The 21,682-nt window shown below is 44.9% G+C and overlaps 1 protein-coding gene across 1 annotated transcript in view; it reads left to right on the top strand.

The window, feature by feature from the left end:
* Positions 1–21,682, top strand: part of DOCK3 (dedicator of cytokinesis 3) — a 606,207-nt gene that overhangs the window by 546,664 nt on the left and 37,861 nt on the right. Inside the window, exons 32-37 of the mRNA XM_011939302.1 lie at positions 5,680–5,765; positions 8,511–8,537; positions 8,668–8,763; positions 13,872–13,932; positions 14,448–14,541; positions 16,740–16,888. Coding sequence (XP_011794692.1) covers positions 5,680–5,765; positions 8,511–8,537; positions 8,668–8,763; positions 13,872–13,932; positions 14,448–14,541; positions 16,740–16,888 — 513 coding nt within the window. The remainder of the gene's footprint in view (positions 1–5,679; positions 5,766–8,510; positions 8,538–8,667; positions 8,764–13,871; positions 13,933–14,447; positions 14,542–16,739; positions 16,889–21,682) is intronic.

The following is a 21,682-nucleotide window of genomic DNA, read 5'->3' as shown; positions in this document are numbered from 1 at the left end:
ACCACTCCTATTCAGTATAGTATTGGAAGTTCTGGCCAGGGTGATCAAGCAAGATAAAGAAATGAAGGATATTCAGATAGGAATAGAGGAAGTCAAATTGTCTCTGTTGGCAGATGACATGATGGTGTATTTAGAAAACCCCATAGTCTCAGCCCAAAATCTCCTTAAGCTGATAAGCAACTTCAGCAAAGTCCCAAAATACAAAATCAATGTGCAAAAATCACAAGCATTCCTATACACCAATAAGAGACAAACAGCCAAAATGTGAGTGAACTCCCATTCGCAATTGCTACAAAGAGAATAAAATACCTAGGAATACAAAGTACAAGGGATGCAAAGGACCCATTCAAGGAGAACTACAAACCACTGCTCAAGGAAATAAGAGAGGATACAAATAAATGGAAAAACATTCCATGCTCATGGATAGGAAGAATCAATATCATGAAGTGGCCATACTGCCCAAACTAATTTATAGATTCTATGCTATCCCCATCAAGCTACCATTGACTTTCTTCACAGAATTAGAAAAAACTACTTTAAATTTCATGTGGAACCAAAAGAGTCTGCATAGCCAAGATAATCTTAGGCAAAAAGAACAAAACTGGAGGCATCATGCTACCTGACTTCAAACTATACTACACTGCTACAGCAACCAAAACAGCATGGTACTGGTACCAAAACAGATATATAGACCAATGGAAAAGAACAGAGGCCTCAGAAATAACATCATGCATCTACAACCATCTGATCTTTAACAAACCTGACAAAAAGAAGCAATGGGGAAAGGATTCCCTATTTAATAAATGGTGTTGGGAAAACTGGCTAGCCATATGCAGAAAGCTGAAACTGGACCCTTTCCTTACACTTTATACAAATATTAACTCAAGATGGATTAAAGACTTTAAATGTAAGACCTAAAACCTTAAAAACCCTAGAAGAAAACCTAGGCAATACCATTCAGGACATAGGCATGGGCAAAGACTTCATGACTAAAACACCAAAAGAAATGGCAACAAAAGCCAGAATTGACAAATGGGATCTAATGAAACTAAAGAGCTTCTGCACAGCAGAAGAAAGTATCATCAGAGTGAACAGCCAACCTACAGAAAGGGAGAAAATTTTTGCAATCTATCCATCTGACAAAGGGCTAACATCCAAAATCTACAAAGAACTTAAACAAGTTTACAAGAAAAAAAACAACCCCATTAAAAAGTGGGTAAAGAAGATGAACAGACACTTCTCAAAAGAAGACATTTATGCGACCAACAAACATATGTAAAAAAGGTCATCATCACTGGTCATTAGAGAAATGCAAATCAAAACCACCATGAGATACCATCTCACACCAGTTAGAATGGCAATCATTAAGAAGTCAGGAAACAACAGATGCTGGAGAGGATGTGGAGAAATAGGAACGTTTTTACACTGTTGGTGGGAGTGTAAATTAGTTCAACCATTGTGGAAGATAGTATGGCAATTCCTCAAGGATCTAGAACCAGAAATACCATTTAACCCAGTAATCACATTACTGGCTATATACCCAAAGGATTCTAAATCATTCTACTGTACACATACACACGTATGTTTATTGTGGCACTATTCACAATAGCAAAGACTTGGAACCAACCCAAATGCCCATCAATGATAGGCTGGATAAAGAAAATCTGGCACATATACACCATGGAATACTATGCAGCCATAAAAAAGGGTGAGTTCATGTCCTTTGTAGGGAGATGTATGAAGTTTGAAACCTTCATTCTCAGCAAGTTAATAAAAGAACAGAAAACCAAACACCGCATGTTCTCACTCATAAGTGGGAGCTGAACAATGAGAATACATGGACACAGGGAGGAGAACATCACATACCAGGGCCTGTCAGGGAATGGGGGGGCTAGGGGAGGGATAGCATTAGAAGAAATACCTAATGTAGATGACAGGTTGATGGGTGCAGCAAACCACCATGGCATGTGTATACCTATGTAACAAAACTGCCCATTCTGCCCATGTACCCCAGAACCTAAAGTATTTTAAAAAATGGCAAAAAAAATGAAAGTGTTGTATATATTGGTTTGTAATCTCCCTTTTTTGGTAGCAACTTGTCATGACTACCTCTTCATGTGAATTAATGCTCCCCTATACTACCCCGTCAGTTTAGAGGCTATATGGTATTCCATGGCTGGATCATAACATATTTTGTTAAGCTCCTAATTTAATTTTTTAAATTTTTATATATATATATTTTTTTTTTTTTTTTTTTGAGACGGAATCTTGCTCTGTTGCTCAGGCTGGAGTGCAGCGACATGATCTCAGCTCACTGCAACCTCTGCCTCCCGGGTTCAAGTGATTCTCCTGCCTCAGCCTCCTGAGTAGCTGGGATTATAGGTGCATGCCACCACGCCCAGCTAATTTTTGTAGTTTTAGTAGAAACTGTGTTGGTCAGGCTGGTCTCAAACTCCTGACCTCATGTGATCCACCCACCTCCGTCTCCCAAAGCGCTGGGATTACAGTCATGACCCACCTCTCTCAGCCCCTAATTTTAGCAATTTAGGTTCATTCCAAATTTTTGTTGTTAATATTGCCAAAAACATTTATTCTTATTTTCTTAGGTAAATTTCTCAACCTGTAATCACTGGATCAAAGAATCAAAAACCTTTCTTAAGTTTTTATAGCACAATTCTTTGAAATCCAGACTACCTTTTCTGTGTATGTTCCATCTAAGCAATTACCATGCTGAGCTGTGTCAGCTGTCATACCTGCCTCCTCTGCCAGATGGTGGGCTTTTAGGGACCAGGATTATTTCTTGTGCATTTTTATATCTCAGAGCCCACCATGGGGCCTGGGACATAGTAGGCTCATAGAGATGAAAATCAAAACTAGCATTTATTGAGTACTTCCCAAGATCCAGGGCACAGTGACACCAAAGAGGAATGTTACCACCATTCCTGTTTCACAAACGTAGAAAATTGGGCTTAAAGAGGTAAATGTTAGAACTGTGCATCTCATTATGTCACAGGACAAATATTTGTTGAATGAAGATGTCACTTCAGGAATATTGGTTCTATGGAATAAAAGTAACTGCAAACTTGATGGTCAGTGTCACTAATTATGACATAATATGTTTGAAGAACTTATTGTTTGACTTAGGGATGTTGATTTTGCATGTGTTGATATTCAGTGTCCCATGTTTTAGATTTCTAGATTTCTCCTAATAACTTCTTCCTTTATGAGCTCTGTAGGGGTGATTAAGTCATGCCTCCCATATCCTTCCATCACCAGCTTTTTTTTTTTGAGATGGAATCTCACTCTGTTTCCCAGACTAGAATACAGTGGCATGATATCGGCTCACTGCAACCTCCACCTCCTGGGTTCAAGTGATTCTCCTGCCTCAGCCTCCCGAGTAGCTGGGACTACAGGCAAGGTGCCATCACACCTGGCTAATTTTTTTATATTTTTAGTAGAGATGGAGTTTCCCCATGCTGGTAAGGCTGGTCTCAAACTCCTGACCTCAGGTGATCTGCCCGCCTCAGCCTTCCAAAGTGCTGAGATTATAGGCGTGAGCCAGCACGCCCAGCCCCATCACCAGCTTCTTTGCCTAATACAAAGTTCAAAACACTTGAATAGGTTTCAGAAGCACGTGGAAGACTCATTAAAGCACAGCTTGTGCACTCCTACCCTGAGTTTCTGATCCGACAAACTAGATGAGGCCTGAGAATTTTAATTTCTAACAAGATCTCTGGTGAAACTGCTGCTGCTGGCTCAGAGACCCATTTTGAGAACCATTTAGATTCCAGTGGACTGTTGTACCCTGTTTACACTGTTGTACGCTCTGCTGCTCCAGGTCCCCTCCCCACCTTTTTGCTGTGTTCTGAAGGCACAATCTACCTATACCACCATGTGTGAAGAGAGATCCTTTGTTATAATCAGACCCTTCTCTTGGGGGCCTTTTAGCCAGCAGGTTGACCCAGTGAGGCAAGAAAAGCTCTGAACTGGGACTAATCCACCTTGGCTTCTAGATGCAGCTCTACCTGACATAACATAACCCCAGGCAAGTCCCTGCTTATGCCTCTTCTCCACACAGAGAGAGTGAGACGGCTTCAATCCCTAAAGACTCCAGGTCTCAGACTTTCTGCTTCTTCTCAAATGTGTATTCAAGCAACTCACTCATCCCTGCCCTGGCTATGTAGCAGACCACTATTTTAAAAAAAAGGCCTCATTTTCCGGTCATCGGACTTCAGAGGCCCTAATTGCCTCCACTGAATTTACTAATTCAGTTACTCTTTTATTATTTCTTAGCCTTAGGATTCTTTGTTCTCTGTAGAGTGAGAAAGGCTTCTGTTTATAGCACATTATTTCATGCAGCCATGCTGTGACTTTTTTGTTTATGTGAAATACTAAATAAATAATGTCACAGTACTATAGTTTAAAGGTTAATAAAGGGGTCGAGCGTGGTGGCTCGACCGCACTTGGGAGCCTGAGACAGATGGATCATCTGAGGTCAGGAAGTCAATACCAGCCTGGGCAACATGGTAAAACCCCATCTCTACTAAAAATACAAAAATTAGCCGGCATGGTGATGCATGCTTGCAATTCCAGCTACTCAGGAGGCTGAGGCAGGAGAATCGCTTGAACCTGGGAGGTGGAGGTTGCAGTGAGCTGAGATCACACCTGTGCACTCCAGCCTAGGTGACATAGTGAGACTCCATCTCAAAATAAATAAATAAAGGTTAATAAAAAGTTAAAACAATTTTATATCATATCACAACCAGTTTCTCACCTCAGAGTAAATCCAGTGAGACCTATTAGAAAAGTGGCTGAGATCAGGATAAATAGCCAATGCATCTGAGGCTTAATACCTAGGTGATGGGTTGATAGGTGCAGCAAACCACCATGGCACATGTTTACCCACATAACAAACCTGGCACAGGTATCAATCAATCAGCAATCAGACAATCAAGCACAGGTATCCCCTGAACTTAAAATTAAATTTAAAAAAAAAAGTGAGTAGTGCTGAATGCCCTTGCAAACCCACAGGGTAGAAACAAATATAGTCTTGCTTCTTAGGATTTAGGTATCCGATAACAAATGCAGGGGCCCAGTGATGGTCCAGTGATAGGAACAGCAGCCTCATGGGCTCTAGGTTCTGTGGGTACAAACAGTGGAGCCTGTTATCCTGAAGGAAAATCTCAGGAGGAAACACTCAAATCTCATTCAGCTCCATTTAATGCCAGCCATTAGAGTGAGGACAAGCTCCCCAGAAAGCATCTTTTTTGACTGGCTGACTAGAGGGTACAGTTCTAACCAAATGTATTTTATGCCTACAAATTATTTTGAATTAATGTTTTTAAAGGGGGGGGGGGAATCTGAAAATGCCCTCTTTTGAATCCAAAATACTTTTCTTGGTAGGGAATCCTTGCCTTTTGCCCTTAGATGGGAAAGAGTATCTGAGACTTTTAAGTCCTACCTCTTTTTCAAACCACTAGGGTGGGAGGCCTTCTTGATTTGGGGAGGCAGAGTGATTTCTTGGTGCTATAGGTAAGATACTGTCTTCCCTGGGATTTCTTTGGAACAAGGACAGAATCAGGAAGTAGTTTCCCACCATCCTCACCCACCACAGGAACTGGATTTCCCATTCTTCTTCTGAGGTCATCTCAGGTTTATGAAGTTTCTGCTTCCTTCTAGGTGGAGGCCGAGTTGATTGACAAGCTGGACAGCATGGTATCAGAAGGGAAAGGTGACGAGAGCTACAGGGAGCTCTTCAGCCTACTGTAAGCTGCTCCAGCCCCAGGCACATCACAATGGGGGATGGGATGAAGTGGGCCAATGAAAAGTAGAGTTTGCAACTGCACTGGCAGGCTTTAGAGTTTGGTTATCAAGAGAGACCTGGGTTCCTGATGGTAGCAATGCTCAACTTCTGTCACCAAGAAACCAAGCTCTTTCAGGGATTCATAGTTGACTGAAAAGAGAGAAAACAGGTAACCTCTGAGCTCCTAGATTTGCTGGCAGGAAAAGGATCATTGTTTGTCTTCATAACATGCACTGCATCTGGATGGGGGGCAGGCAGTTCATAGAGACTCAGTTCTGGGCTCAGTGCTGGCATTTCAAGGTGGGGGATAAATCCTCCTTTGAGAGACAGGTTCCTGATTGCCCTGCTTTGTAAGTTAGTACAGTCAGCTTGAAAAACATTGCAGTGAGCTCTTGAACAAGCTGCAACACTCTTTCCAGGCCAGTTTTCATGTTTGTGGAATGGGATGGTTGTCCTGAATGATATCAGGGTTCTTCTGGGTCCTCCATTCCATGGTTTCTGGCTTAAGTTGATGGAGGCCAAGAGACCTGAAGAGAGACCCAGGGGAACTATGGCCCTCCCAAGTAGATAGTGATGTTGCTATTTTGTCTTCCTAAAAAATGAAATCTTAAGATATTTACAGCTCTAGAATACCCTCCCCGTCGTACTTATGTCCAAATTTGAGATGTTCTTTGTTTTTGTTCCATTTTGAAAACAAACCTCTAGCATATTTTTTCAGGAATAATACTATCCATTGGCTTAGAACTTACCAGTGTGCAACATGTATTGGCATTTCTTACCTTATTTGATCCTCACAACATACCTGCAAGGTGTACAGAGTAGAAATTATCTTCCCTCCCACTTGAGAAATAAAGAACTGGGCTCAGGGAAGTGTCAGCATGCCCTCAGTTGTGTCATCAGTAACAGACAGCTCTGGAAGGAGGGCCCAGATCTTCTAATTTCCAGATGGGGGAGTCTTTCCGCTAAACCATGCCCACTTTGTTTCTTGAGGAGTCATGAAGTAAAATGTAAATTTATTTTAAATTTAAATAATTATAATTTGTGAAAATGAATCCATCCTTTAGTATTTCTTTTTTAGCCGAAGATTTGTCTAATTGTGGAAACAAGGCAGTGTTCCTTGGCCGCTAACAAATGACTGCTACAAAGGAAAAAGTACAAAAATAATCTGCAATTACTAATTACCTGACCAAATCATGTTTATAAGCTCTTTTAAAATCAGTGTAAGAACTGAGAACCACTCATAACATGGAGTAGCGTTTTCAAATTTGTGTTTTTGGAAGCTAAAAAAAAAATGTAAATCATGGGTGAATTAGTTTAGAAAAGATTCAACTAAGCAAAATTGAAACAAGCCTCTTTATTATAGGACTTCTCAAAGACTTTGTTGTACAAAAGGATATGAGCTGGGTGCAGTGGTACTTACCTGTAATCCCAGCTACTTGGGAGGCTAAGGTGGGAGGATTGCTTGAGCCCGGGAGTTCGAGATTATCCTGAGCAACATAGCAAGACCCCTCTCAAAAAAAAAATAAAAGGATATGAAAAAGCTCCAAAAGGAGGGTATAGTGATCAGCATTTCCCAATTTCCCATGCTTGTGTGCTCACAGAACATTTCCACCTGTCCTCTAGGACAGAGACCTCTGCAGAACACAGTTGAAAAATGCTGGTACATTTCTCAACGGATAAAGCCACAGAAGTCAGATTCAGTGTTCTTAACCTTCTCTAACAACAGGAGTCACCTGGAAAACCCTCACTTTCCCAGAAGCCTGGCCTAGGCAGTATGCTCTGTGCAAGGAGACAGTCATCATTGTAGCAGCAGCATTAACAGCAGTCAGGCTGTGGGTTTGAGTACCCAGTACTAGACCCCCTAGCTGGGTCTGCCACCCCAGGTGACTCTCATGACCTTAGAGAGCAAGGAACAGTGTGGAAAGCAATCAGGAATAAAATTGTATGGAGTGAAGGATGGACCTAGGCTCATCACTGGAGCGAGCAGAAAGAGTTCAAGTCATTGTCCCTTAGGAAAGACCTGTGGGATGGCAGAGGATCTCAGAAGCCAGGCTTTTGGAGAAGCCAGGGGCTGCCCTGAGGTACCAGGAGCATGGGGTTGTCAAGTAAGAAAAGAACCTGGGCATTTAGCTCCTGGCTCTGGCACATTTTGCTTGGGAGCATTCCCTGCAACAGTAGGATGGCCAAGTATAGCTCCTGGACTTGCTCACTTTCCCTTATATTGGGGCCCCAAGACTAATGAGAATCTTTCCCTTAGTTTTCATGAAGATGATGGGTTTAGGCTGGGTACAGTGGCTCATGTCCATAATCCAAGCACTTTGGGAGGCCGAGGCAGGAGAATCACTTGAGGCTAGGAGTTCAAGACCAAACTGGGCAACATAGCAAGACCCCATCTTAAAAAAGAAAAATTAAAATTTTGAAAAACAGAGCTTGGTTTGTATGTTTGCTAGGATGGCTCTGGGCAGTGATAAAGACAGTCAGCCATTGGCAAAGCCAGGCTTATCCCTCAGTGGGCTCTTGTTCAACTACTCCTTCAGAACAGAAGTGAGTTACAGTGTATCCCTAAGGTGGCTGGAGCCAAGCCCCTCCCTCCCCTCCTCCTCAGTGGCATCCTTAGGAACTTGTACATGGAAATAGAAGCTGTGTTTTCATTTGTTGCTGCCAGTTCAGTAACCTCCTTGTCTTTGCTTTCTGCTGCATGGAGTAGAACCCAGCTGTTTGGGCCCTACCCCAGGTAAGACTGCAGTGTGGTAAGTCTGCTGTCTCCAGATCCATCACAGCCTCCATGGGCTCTTGGACTTCACTCTTGTGCCCAGGGGAAGGCTCATGAATTGTGTTTGCTTTCTCCACCCCTCCACCAATAGCCTGCTGGAGAAGGTTGAACAAGAAACATGGCGTGAGACCGGCATTTCCTTTGTGACCTCAGTCACCCGCCTCATGGAACGTCTTCTTGACTACAGGTATCTTCTCAGCCACCTGCTCACCTCTTCTTTTGTCAGGATGCTCTCTCTAGCAAGGGAATCCCCCTGACCTGAAAACTGAGACCATGTGCCCTTCATGGGGAGGACTGTTGTGATATTGGGTGCCATCACCAGTCAGTAGGAATCTGATGATGATCAAGAAGAAACAGAGACAGAGACTTTTCCCAGGGGTAGGCTAGGGCCTCCTGGGATTCCCCGCTAAAATGTGGGCACATGTACCCAGGAGGGATCTTGGGGATATGTAGTCATCTGGCCTTCCATCCAGAAGGGTTAAGGCTCAGAGGAATGGGCACAGCAAGAAGGAAGAGTAAAGCTGTCTCCAGAGCAGGGCAGGGAACAGCTGTAGGTCCTTAGTGCAGACTTTCCTCCGAACCATATGGCAGATGAGCAGAGAAGTATCACCTAGAGGACTTGAAGTTGGCTTTTCCAGAGACTGGGGACCCCACTTTTCAATGCCTATATTCTTTGTCTAAAGTCTATTTATTTCTGTCCCCTGGTCATGGCCAGAATAGATTAGAGGAAATAGCCTGTGAGCTCAGAGATCTTCATATTATGTTCAGTCTGGGAGTTCATGTGAAATAAGAAATTTTTTTTTTTTGAAGACAGTCTTGCTTTGTCACCCAGACTGGAGGGCAGTCATGGCTCACTGCAGCCTCAAAGTCCTAGGCTCAAGCTGTCCTCCCACCTCAGTCTCCCGAGTAGCTGAGGCTACAAACCCATGCCACCATGCCTGGCTAATTTTTTGTTTTTTGTTTTTTTGTTTTTGTAGCGACAAGGTCCCACTGTCTTGCCTAGGCTGGTCTCAAATTCCTGGGCTCAAGTGATCCTCCCACCTCGACCTCCCAAAGTGCTGAGATTACAGGCCTGAGCTGCTGCACCCAGCCAGAATTAGAATTTCTTAATGAAAGTCTGCCTTCTCAGTTGTATCATGGCTTTTGAATTAGTCCAAACATGACAATGAAACCACAACTGCAGCCTTAATCATTCTCTCATCAGGGTTCAGGTGATGGCTAAAGGTACCTTTTGGGAGCCTGGAGGAAGGTGAGGAGAAATGATAAATGAAACCCAGCTCCAAGCAATAGTTGCCTTCTCTGTGGTATAAGGTGTGCAAATGCCAAATGAGGAGAGCATTTTGAGCTCATGGATCAGGAAATAGGAGAGTTAAGCCTGGCTCCAGTTGCTGCCGAAGTAGAAGGTGCTGCTGTGCAAAAGACTCAGGTGTCCAATGCACTGGCCTGGATGTGGAAATGGAATTCCTGAGAAATGTGCTCTCGTCTTAAGCATCCCCCCATTCTGTAGCACAGCTATGCTTGTGTGAACTTCAGGCCATTTTTCCTGGGCCTTTCAAGTTCAAAGCTGGCCTTGGGGCCCCTTTTACAGCAGGAGACTTCTTTGTTCACACCAGGTCCATAGCTTCTCCTGCAACTACAATTAGACAGGGCAGAGAGGTGGACAAAGCGCTGCACCTCGCCTTTACCAAAACATTTTCTAAAGTTTGGCTTTATTCACCGTGGTCTAACGAAGGAGCAGAAAATAATTTCTTAGGCTTCAAGGCCTTGTTCTAGCTGCCTGTTTGATTTCTTTAGCTACCTTCTACAAGCAGCTCAAACTCATGCCCAAAACCAACTTCATTCTCTATTTCTTGTCTCAGTGGTGGTATCTACAAAAAGTCCAAAATCCTTAATATGGCACCACTGGCCTTTGCTCACTTCTCCAGACCAATCTTCTGCTAGTCCCCAGTACTCATGCCCTACACCCCAGCCTCCCAGTATTGCTCCTTGCTAACATGAAAGGAAACAGCATAATGTTGATGATGGCCCCTGTCTATTGAAAATCTACCACGTGAGTGCTCTACATACATTTTCTTTAATCTTATAAGCATCCTCATTCTTTTTATCCATGAGGAGAAACTAAGAAGTACCACTGCTAGGATCTGAATCCAGATCTAGCTGACTCAAGAACCATGCCCTGTCTCTTTCTCCATGTTGTCACCACTTAACCACTTGTATTTTCCCTTCAGGTTTCTCTATATGCTGTGTTCTCTCCCAAGAGTGGTTTTCCAACTCACCCCTATTAAGGAAGCTTTCCCAAGCCAGGAGCTTACCTTTCTGTGCACGCATTGAATGATGATCATTTGTCATCTTTGTGTCTTACCTTACAAAAGAGGACCAGCTCCTTGAGGATAGGAACCTTGTCCTTATCTCCCTGTTCCCCTGTATGGGGGCTGGCTCCTGGCAGGTACAGAGTAAATAATGAGTGATAAACTTGTTGGAAAGACCATGCAGAAACCAAGCAACTCTTTTCCTCTACCTCAATGCAGTTAGTTCAAGAACTTACTAAGGAAAGAGTTGTTGGCCAGGCACAATGGCACATGCCCGTAATCCCAGCACTGTGGGAGACCAAGGCAGGCAAATTGCTTGAGCTCAGGAGTTCGAGACCAACCTGGGCAATATGGCAAAACCCCATCTCTATGAAAAATTGGAAAAGTAGCCAGGTGTGGTGGCATGCACCTGTGGTCCCAGCTATTTTGGAGACTGAGGTGGGCAAATCACTTTATCTGGGGAGGTCGAGGATGCAGTGAGCCAAGATTGCACCACTGAACTCCAGCCTGGGTGACAAAATGAGACCTTGTCTCAAAAAAAAAAAAAAAGTAAAATAAAATAGTTGTTGATATGACTCAAGGAAAGGACATCAAACAAAAAGGAATAAAATAATTGTTCAAAGTTTTAAAATATATACATTGATTAAACATCATCAACAGATTGTACTGTAGAATTATCTGAACCTGTTATGTAAGATTCAATGTTAGACTGGCAAAACTTTAGGTACTCAAAGGAATACCTCGTCAGCTTTTATGTCAATGTCTTTAACTTTTGTGTGAATTTCAGACACTCTGTGTCAAACATGAAGATTCTCACTGGTAGTAACTATATTTCCCAGGATAGGAAGCAGAGCCCTAGAAGGGTTTTCTTTGTGCCTGGAACAGACAGGGACAGAGCTAGAGTTGCCAAGCCCTTGTGGCTCAAAGTGGAACCTGTACCTGGAACGGGCAACTGAGGGTTATGAAGCCTGCCTTTCCCAGACCCCTTGGGTTGCAATGAGGGCTGCCTGGTCACTGATGTAGTCCCCAGCCAGCCCACTACCCAGGTGAGCCGGATGCTTCAGAAGCCTCTTTCAGGAGTCTTCCCTGCTCACCCTTCAGAGAAAGAGAAAGAGGGAAAGCAACAGCTGCACCTAAGTCAAACTTTAAAAGACATCCACCATGAAGTAGCCACACAGAAGTGATGCAGAGCTACACAAAAAAGAGTCTGCTGTCAGCAGTGCAGAGGAGAAGCAGTCATAGAGCACAGAAGTGTGTAGGATACCCCTGGTATCATAGTGTTGAGGCCAGTTCCTTTCTGTTTAAGGGACTTAGCTATGAAGTTCTGGTTATGGCCAAACAGAAGTTAATGCTTGGTAAGTGTTTCAGATGCTTTATAGAAAATACAAATCACTAAATGGAAATGGAATTCCTGAGAAATGTGCCCTCGTCTTAAGCATCCCCCCATTCTGTAGCACAGCTACATGCCTGCCTACAGCTACACTAAATGCCGAAGTGGCTAGGTAAGATCTCACTGCCCTTCATGGGGCCAACTTACTGGGGAGACAGATGCCTTCTACCATTGTGTGGGTTGCTTGGAACAACTTGCCCATCTGACCTCAGGCTCACTCCTCTTGAAAAGTCAAGCAGTTTCCTGGCCCTGCTAGCACTAAAGGGACAAGTTCTGCAGAAGGATGTTCAGGACCCTCATGTCTGGCTACATAGGAACCAAATGTCTTATGTGGTGATAGGTCAACCCCCCCCTCCAAGAAAGGAAGGCCTTGGTTCCAAACATCACAAACCTGTCAACTCTGACCAGAGACTTCCACAGGAAGGACATTTGGCTTTGCAAAGTATCATGACAGGAGTATGGATTTTCAACATCCTTTTCTTTAAAAGGAGTCATCCCAGGGTTTTTCCTCTGCATCATGGGAAGGTGGGGAGAACTGGGTTTGTCAAATGGCCATCCAGAGGCTCAGTGACTTGGCCTAGGGCCCCTGATTCCCAGCTGTACTGCTCTTCACTGGGCCCTGTGCCTGTCTGTGGAGCAAAGCGAAAGACACTCTCCAACCTCACCCTAGAAATCTGTATAAACCCCTTTCTGCAGCTTTTCCCCAGAGCTGCTAATACACAGCTGCACAAGGAACTAGATCTTCTCTAGAGCAGTGTGGGCTGCTATGGAAGGAGACACATCAGGCAGATGGCTCTCTGGCTGGCTGTGTGCATAGGAGACTTCTTGCTGGATTCACCAGTCTGGTTCTCATTCTCCTTCATCTCCTTGTGCCAGGCTTCTTCTCCTTTCCAGAGGAGCTTGGCTTTGACCAACCCTCTCCCTGTCTTGGAAGGGATCCATTCTCAGTGTTCCTATTTTCCTGTCTCTCACAGGCCATCCCTGACACCTCCTATACCCAGACCCTGCTAGGTATGAATGCAGCTCAGTCCTGGCTGATGCTTTAAGCACGAGACATGCTGCCTCTGGTGATAGATGGCTCCAAAGACTAGTACACAGGAAGGAAACCGTAGGGAGAAATGTCAACTATGTGGTGAACATGTACAGAGCCCTGAAGCTAGGGCCATGAAGTGGAGGATCTTGGCTTCTATTCAGCACTCCTACAAAATGAAACCTGTCCTTTAAGGAGAATTCTGTGCCTCCCTTTAATGGGAAGTTGAGGATTTGGCCTTTCACTTAATTAATATGCCCTTTTGTGCCAAGGACCTTTGTAGGTGCCACTTAATACCCTGATGTAGCTCTGGGCTCTCTCTGTGCTCTGCCACCAGAATAAGGGGCTCAGTTGAACAGAGATATTTGAGCCCCGAGAGTGGGTTCAAAGCTGAAGGAGCTCACAGTAGACTCCTCATCTATGGAAGCAGTTCCTGTGGAAGCAGATGTTGGAGGCCATCTCAATCTGGGATTTGGTCATACTAATGCCCCAGTAATAGTACAGTTCTATGTGTCGTCTCAAGGCCCCACTTTGTATCTGGTGCTCATCTGTGCTGTCTCTTCCAGGGACTGCATGAAAGGAGAGGAAACAGAGAATAAGAAGATTGGCTGTACTGTTAACCTGATGGTGAGAGGACATGGGCCCTGACTTCTCTGCCTACTGAAATGGTTTCTGTCCTGCGCTGTGATTGGCTTGGCCCTTCTACAATACATGGCTATAGGCCTAAGGGTTTGAATCAGGACATCAGCCCAGTTACTGGTATCTTAGAGGCCTGCACTTCCCCAGACACATTCCTACTTGGGGAAGGAATGAAACGAGCTTCTCTTTGTACAGAACTCTAGCCTGGCCTCTTGGCAGGGACCCACTAAGTCTGACATGCCCCAATTCACAGTCAACCCTGACTCCTGATCTGCCCTGATGCTTTTCCTCTTTCACACTACCCAGGGCTCCCATAGACCTACCAGTGGTTCCACCCACAGCAGGTGTTCCTTCTGGCTGGTGCTTTCTCCTTCTGGTGCTGTCTGCCTCCAGGGCCTGCCCTCCCTCTCCTGCCCAGCACACCCACGGCTTTGGCCAGCTGCCCAGAGCTTGGCTATGGCCTCCACAGGTAGTTGACAGGTGTTTCCTTCTCTTTATTATAGAATTTTTACAAATCTGAGATTAACAAGGAAGAAATGTATATCCGCTACATCCATAAGCTTTGTGACATGCACTTGCAGGCCGAAAACTACACAGGTAAGTGGGGAAAAGAGAGAGCCATGCCTGACCATGAGGACAAACTGAAGGGATTTGTACAATAGGCAGAGAAAGGCTTCAGGCTGGTGCCTGCCAGATCTCAGCAGAATGTTGGGGCTTGTGCTGTCCCCTCACCTCACTCATTTCCCTCAACTCCTTTGTGGCACATGGTAGAGAGAAAGCAGGAAGAACTTCCACTTGTGCCTTTGTGCCATGTCCTCCACTACTTGAGGCTGTTTCACTCTCCTTCCCTCCTGTCCACCCCTCTGAAGTCTCAAGGGTGACCTCCAAATTCTGGTGCACCAGGTTCAGAGCATCCTGAGCTAACTGTCACTCCTTATGAACAGAGAGCCTTTTTTAGGACTTTCAAAGCTGGAGCTAAGGTTATAACAAAGGAATATCCCCCGAACCCTGGAACTTCCAGAACTCACTAGCAGACCTTCCTTGCAGGCTAGGTTCTTCAGACTCTGCAACTGCATAGCAGCCTCACATTGTGCTCCCAGTGCAGAGTATGAAGAGTGTTCATCTGACTTCTTGACAGGCCAGACAGGGCCTGTCATTGTATCTACAATTTAATCCAACATCAAGGCCTTTTCTAACTAGAACAAATTTTAAGCATTTCAAAGTGGCTGTCACAACTGTTTACTGAGAACCACGCTGAATCAGGGGGTTGTGCACATGCGTGTGTGTCCTGTCTGATTGACGTACCATCGTTCCCCCCCAAAAAGCCATTTTCTCCACTGTGGTGACCAGCCATTATGTCTTAGCTCTTAGATGATAGGACTTGAATTTGTGTGATAGACCAGGAAATTTAAGCTATCCTTCTCTGCAAACACTGTGGCAATTAGATAGATTTGTAGAAACAGAATCCTCCTTTATCTCTAGCTGTTAGAGAGTGTTTGGCTTAGATGGTATATTATCTGATAGCACAGCTTGGCAAGAATTAAATCTAAAATGACTGGACTTTGAATCTTAAATTCAGCTGACTAATAAAATGACTGGGCTGAGTCTACCATTCTCCGCATCCACTTGCACCCATGATCCAGCAACCCTATGAGAGGACAGTGAAGAGAAAGACTTTAATAAATGTTGTGTATCAGCAGAAGCATTTGCTAAACTTCTGGGGAACTGGGCCATGACTGAGAGGCTGAGTCAGGGACTTTAACAGAGAAAGAGTGCTAAGCCTTGTCTCTGATGGCTCAGGGAATGACATCTGAAAAGAATATAGGCAAGAAAGAAAAAGACGTTCCATGGTTTCCTAAGCTCCAGAGGGAGGCCCTGAGTTCCACAAGGCTTGTCCCTAGAGAAAAAAGGCTTCCTGATCCCATGAGGAGGCATGCACATTCCTTGGCAGGAAGTTCCAGTGGCAAGGGCACAGGCAAAGAGGCAAGGATGAGGAGAAGCCTAAAGAGTGGACACAGGCAAGTGGGCCTAGCTAAAGCTGGAAGTGGGTCAATAAATGGTTAGAAATGAGATTCTTCATAGTCATGGAGAGTAGATTTGAGCAGAACCTTGAAAACCAGGCAGAAGCACAGAAGCTAGAACTAATTAACTTGCCAGTAGGAGATGCCCACTAAAAATGAACAAATAGAACAGAAGAGAGAAAACTGTGTAATGAGGCCCCTGAGCCATGGCTGTGATTCAGTGTGACTCATCACTCGGAATGTAGGGAGCCATGGTATTTCACTGCTGTTGTTTTACATAACCCTCTCTAATTGTTCCACACATAGAGTAAGATGTTGCCAGGCTTTCACTCTGGGTCTAGTATCAATTTAGGTTCCTTTGGTAATGGAGCCCTAAGAGCTAGTTCTGAGAAGGTTGGAAAGGAAGCTGTAGTCAGTTGAGCAGAGAGGAACCCAAGAGCTCTCTCTGATGTGTCAACGTCTCCCACAGCAAAGCCACCTGTACACAGACTTTTGGGTAGCTGAGTCATTCTTTATTAATCTGGAGACCGGAACAGGTGACCAGGCCATGGAAGGAAGGTGTCTACCAGGATATTTGGCTCCTTCATGCTATGGACCAGGGTTATTGGCTTGCTGAGCAGCCCCACTGTTCCGTCTTTGGTATCCAGTATCCCTGACCTGGGCTGCACATGACTTGCGCTGGCATCCTGCCCAGCATAGTCCTCTGACACTAGGCTGCTCCTGGCCCCCTGAGCAAGAAAAGCCCCTGGACCTCCATGCTGTCTGTCCCCACAGAGGCTGCATTTACCCTGCTCCTTTACTGTGAGCTGCTGCAGTGGGAGGACCGGCCACTGCGGGAATTCCTCCACTACCCATCGCAGACAGAGTGGCAGCGGAAGGAGGGACTGTGCCGGAAGATCATTCACTACTTCAACAAAGGCAAGGTACGCATCATTAGGCAAGCCCTTTAGCCTTTCAGCTTCTGCTGTGATGCATGGCATCTTGACACCATAGGGTTAACAGCAGCTACAGGGGGTAGTTTGCGGGGTGGTGAGTGGGTGGGTGCCTATCTATGTGCCTAAGATGTGGAGGCCGCATGATTTTCTCTGAGGGAGAAAAAGACAACAGCTTAATTCTGTGACTTGAAAGCCATATCCAGATTGTAGCTGTTAGAGACTACCCCACATACCAGCTTTGCATATCTATAAATACGAATGCTTCTACAGCAGGGGCTTCTGGAACCCTGTTTGTTTTTATTGGATTTACTTAAAGAACTGATATGGCTTTCTAATCTGCTGCCATATAAAATATGAGTGGTAGAAATGAATGGATTTTAATCACAACCAAAGGAGGCCTAAACTGCTTCTTACTGGTATGTGTTCTTTTCTTAGATTTCCCTTCCCTACAGCACAGCCAGGGCTCCTCTCGTATTGGGGTTACTTTCCATCAAACTAGTTTCTATGGGATTGGCAGCATTGTCAGCACTGGTTTAGGCTTCCTTGGGGCTTTCCAGCCATTCTGCTCCCATCTCTGGGAGAGCTCTATGTGGGGCCCTCTGACTACCTACTGTTGGATGTGGCCCATGTGCTGGAAAAACTTGTTGAAGCCATTTTCTCATTACTAAGCTTTGAGCACATTTTCAAGCTGAAATAGGGTCATTCAGGGAACTGTAGTAGCTGAGCCCCTGACTCAAATGGAAATTGGTTTTTGAGATGAGTTTTTTCATCGAAAAGAAAGATTTAAACATTAATGGCTTTTGCCTATAAATCAGAAAACATTCTTCAGTTTTACATAACATGGCGGACTTCTGTGTTTGTCAAAAATATTCACTCAGAAAACATTTCCCCATACAGAGAATGCACTGGTAAGCAGGAACCTTTCCAAAAGCACAGAAACTCTTATGTAACCTAGCCCAGAAAGGATGCCCATGCTCAGCTCTCAGCTAGCCCATGCGACTGATCCACAAAGCTGACCCAAAACCTCTGGTCCTTGCTAAACCAGGACCTGACACAGAGCCCCTCACTTGCAGTTTTAGGCCGGTTTTCTGGCTCCTGGCTAACCCGGAGCTGCCCCTCACCTACATGCCCAGCAAGCCCTCCTAGCTCACAGGGAATGACATGAGCATGGTGTGAGTATGCATGTGTGCTTCTAGTGTGTTCATTCTCATTTCTTTCCATGGGCACAGAGTACAGAGTAGAGAGTTACCCTAATCTGACTGAGTCTGCCTGTGGGATGCATGAGCATTGATGGTCCCCTCTTCCTCCCACATTATAGTAATGCATAGAAAAGCAGGATTAAACTTTAACATGGACTAGGGAGTAAAACACAAAGTGTTCCTGAGTATTATAGATGGACAAGAAGGAGAGAAGGACTAGGAGACTCCATAGGCCACCTTCTCAGGAATCTCCTCACTTCTGCAATCCTGCCTTTGCCCTGAATTGCTGGAGGAGCAGAGTCTATGCTGAGTAGAGACCACTCAGTGAGCCCTCTCATGAGTTTATCCTCAAAGGAGTAGTCATCAGACCCACTGTCTTAGGCTCACACGGGAGACCTACCTTGTCTGTTCCTGTGCCTCAGCTCCTGATGAAACCATTAGGTGAGATTAACCAGTTCCTCTTGAAAATATTCAGGGTTTTCAAGAAGAAAACCATGGTTCTAGAAAAGCAAAACCCAGATGCTATGGGAAAAAAAATGTTCTTATGGGGCAGGGATGCTTGGCACCAAGAGAAAAGCCACCTTGGCAACAAGAGAAGGGCAAAGAAAGAAAGGAGGAACAGGTAGTGAGTTTCTACCTCTCAACAATGCCAGCACACCCTGCCTCACAAGGCAAGCCCCGCCTGGCTTTTCTTCCACACATTACCCCCAAGACCTGCCCCATAGGGACTGCTCATTTAGGTGATGATGGCCCCACGTAGGGCTAAAGATGCCCTGCCTGCTGACAGTAGCTTCCAGTGAAACAAATGTCCTCCACTGGGATCAAGGCTCATCTGTCTTGCTGGCATCTCTTCCCTAGTTTGTAACCCTGCTGTTCCAAGGCACTCGCTCCAAGGCCTCTACTTCAGTTATCTTTAGAATGAACAAGGACAAAGAGTAGTAGAAGAGAAGTGACTGGATTTCAGAGACTGGTAAGACATTTTAGAGTAGCTTTGCTTTCTGCCTGAAGGAGGGAAACCAAGGGAAAAGATGCAGATGGGGATGCATTGCACCTGTAGTACATTCGCTACCTCTGTGCAGAGGCAGCTCTTAAAGCCCCCAGACCCACCATTGTTCCAGTACACCCCTCAAAGCTGGCACATGCTCTCTGGTGTCTGCCTTAGACAACACAATCTCCCTTGGTCCCATGTTTATGTCCTGGGTACCCAAGAGGATTAGCCGTGGCTAATAACATGGCCATAGTCTAGTTCTGGGCCATTCTGTCCTGTAGTGAGGTGGTTGACTTATAAACCTGCTACAAGTTGGACTGGGCTCTGGTCCACAGAAAGTCAGCTCTCCCAGGCCAGACAAGGAGAGAAGGAAACTCCAAAGAGACAGGATGTGGCAGGGTGAGAGTTGAGAGAAGAAAGGGGTGATGTGAAGGTCAGAGCTGGTTCTTATCTCTAGGTGGAGGAAGCAGGCAGGAGGAGAAGCTGGACAGAGGCTAGCAGAGCATCAGGGCTACACCAACCACTTCTGTGGGAGTGGGCTTGAGCTCTCCTGCTTGAGGGTTTACCATGGTACACACGCTTTTGAAGGAACGACTGTTACTTCTAATATGTAATGTGCAAACAGACTGGTGGCCCATGCTTTTCCCTTCCTTTGCCATTTGATTAGAATGAGCCCTAAGTACAACTTTTTGTGCTGTCCCTGCAAGGGAGCAACAAGGATATATAAAAGCACATATTAGGCCAGGCAAGGTGGCTCACAACTGTAATCCCAACACTTTGGGAGGCCAAGGTGGGCGAATCACTTGAGGTCAGGAGTTCAAGACCAGCCTGGCCAACATGGTGAAAGCTCGTCTCTACTACAAATACAAAAATTAGCCGGGTGTGGTGGCGCACGCCTGTAGTCCCAGCTATTCAAGTGGCTCAGTCACGAGAATCACTTAAACATGGGAGGTGGAGGTTGCAGTGAGCTGAGATTGCACCACTGCACTCCAGCCTGCGTGACAAGCAAGACTCTGTCAAAACAAAACAAAAGCACAAATCTGCAGGAGCTGGTAGAAGTGACTGGATTTTAGACACTGGTAGGGAATTTTACAGTTAGCTTTGCCTCCTGCCTGAAGGAGGGAAACCAAGGCGAAAGATGTGGATGGAGATGCATTGTACCTGTAGTATATTTACTAACTCTGTGCAGAGGCAGCTCTCAAAGCCCCCAAGCCCACCAGTGTTCCAGCATACCCCTCATGGTTTGCAGGGTGTCTTAAAATTCTTGGTCCTGGTTCATTCTAAAGATAATTATGGTGGGGAGGGATGCCTTGGAGCATCAGGGTTACAAGTTAGGGCAGAGATGCCAGCAAGATAGATGAGCATTGATCCCAGTGGAGGAGAAGACCTGTTTTTATTGGAAGCTACTGTTAGCAGACAAGGCATCTTTAGCCCCACATATAGCCATTGTCATCTAAATGAGCAGTCTCCCATGGAGTGGCTCTTGAAAGGCTGGCCAGAAGTCTCTACACAACTCAGCTATAAACTTAGCTAGCCCCCATGAAGCTGCCAGCCAGATAGACCCTGTTCTGGGTCCATTGCTGAAACCTGCCCAAGCGGCACTTGCAGAGGACTGATATACGCCCCCTTGAAAGCTGTGATAATGGGGGTACAAGAGGCTTTCTAGCTCACTGAGGCACAGGCATTATATTAAAGCAAGGAGTCAGGGTCTATTTAAAATTCCGTTTGGCTGGGCATGGTGGCTCATGCCTGTAATGTCAACACTTTGAGAGGCCAAGGTGGTAGGATGGCTTGAGACTACGAGTTTGAGACCAGCCGAGGTAACATAGCGAGACCCCATCTCTATAAAATATTTTAAAAACTAGCCAGGCATGGTGGCACACACCTAGCCCCCCACCTGTAGTCCTAGCTACTTAGGAGGTTGAGGCAAGAGAATCTCTTGAGCCCAAGCATTCAAGGTTACAGTGAACTATGATCATGCCAATGTATTCTAGCCTGGGTGACAGAGCAAGACCTTGTTTCTGGAAAAAAAAAAAAAAAAAAAAAAAAACCTCTTTGGTTTGTTTTAATCTTTTTAATCGGTCCTGCAGTTGCAATCCATGTGGTGTTAATTTCTTTGAAGGATAGAAAAATATACTCTTTTGAGAAACACAATTGCAAATGAAACAATGTTTTCCTTCTCCCTGATGCTATTTCAAAGAGTATTCTCACAAATATAGTCCTTATGTTTAATGATTTATGCTGAAATATTTACTGGTGAAATTATATTTGAGATTTGCTTCAAATGCTATGGGGAGGAATAAGTGAGTGGGGTATGAATAATACAAGATTGGCTGTGAGTTGGTTGTTGTTGAAGCTGGATGATGGATAGGGGTTTATTCTTCTAATCTCTCTACTTTTCTATATGCTTAAATTTCCTATAATAAAAAATTTTTATTAGTATTGAGAAGTTGAGGAGTCCGGGTAAAATATCAAGTAAACTAATGACCCTCAATCTAACCAAAAGAGGTATATATATATTTTTTACTATTATTATTATACTTATAAATTCTAGGGTACATGTGCACAACGTGCAGGTGTGTTACATATGTATAC

This window comes from Colobus angolensis, unplaced genomic scaffold, assembly GCF_000951035.1.
Source record: "Colobus angolensis palliatus isolate OR3802 unplaced genomic scaffold, Cang.pa_1.0 Scaffold18, whole genome shotgun sequence".
NCBI lineage: Eukaryota > Metazoa > Chordata > Mammalia > Primates > Cercopithecidae > Colobus > Colobus angolensis.
The sequence above is the reverse complement of the archived record's forward strand: the minus strand, read 5'-3'. Positions and strand labels throughout refer to the sequence as shown.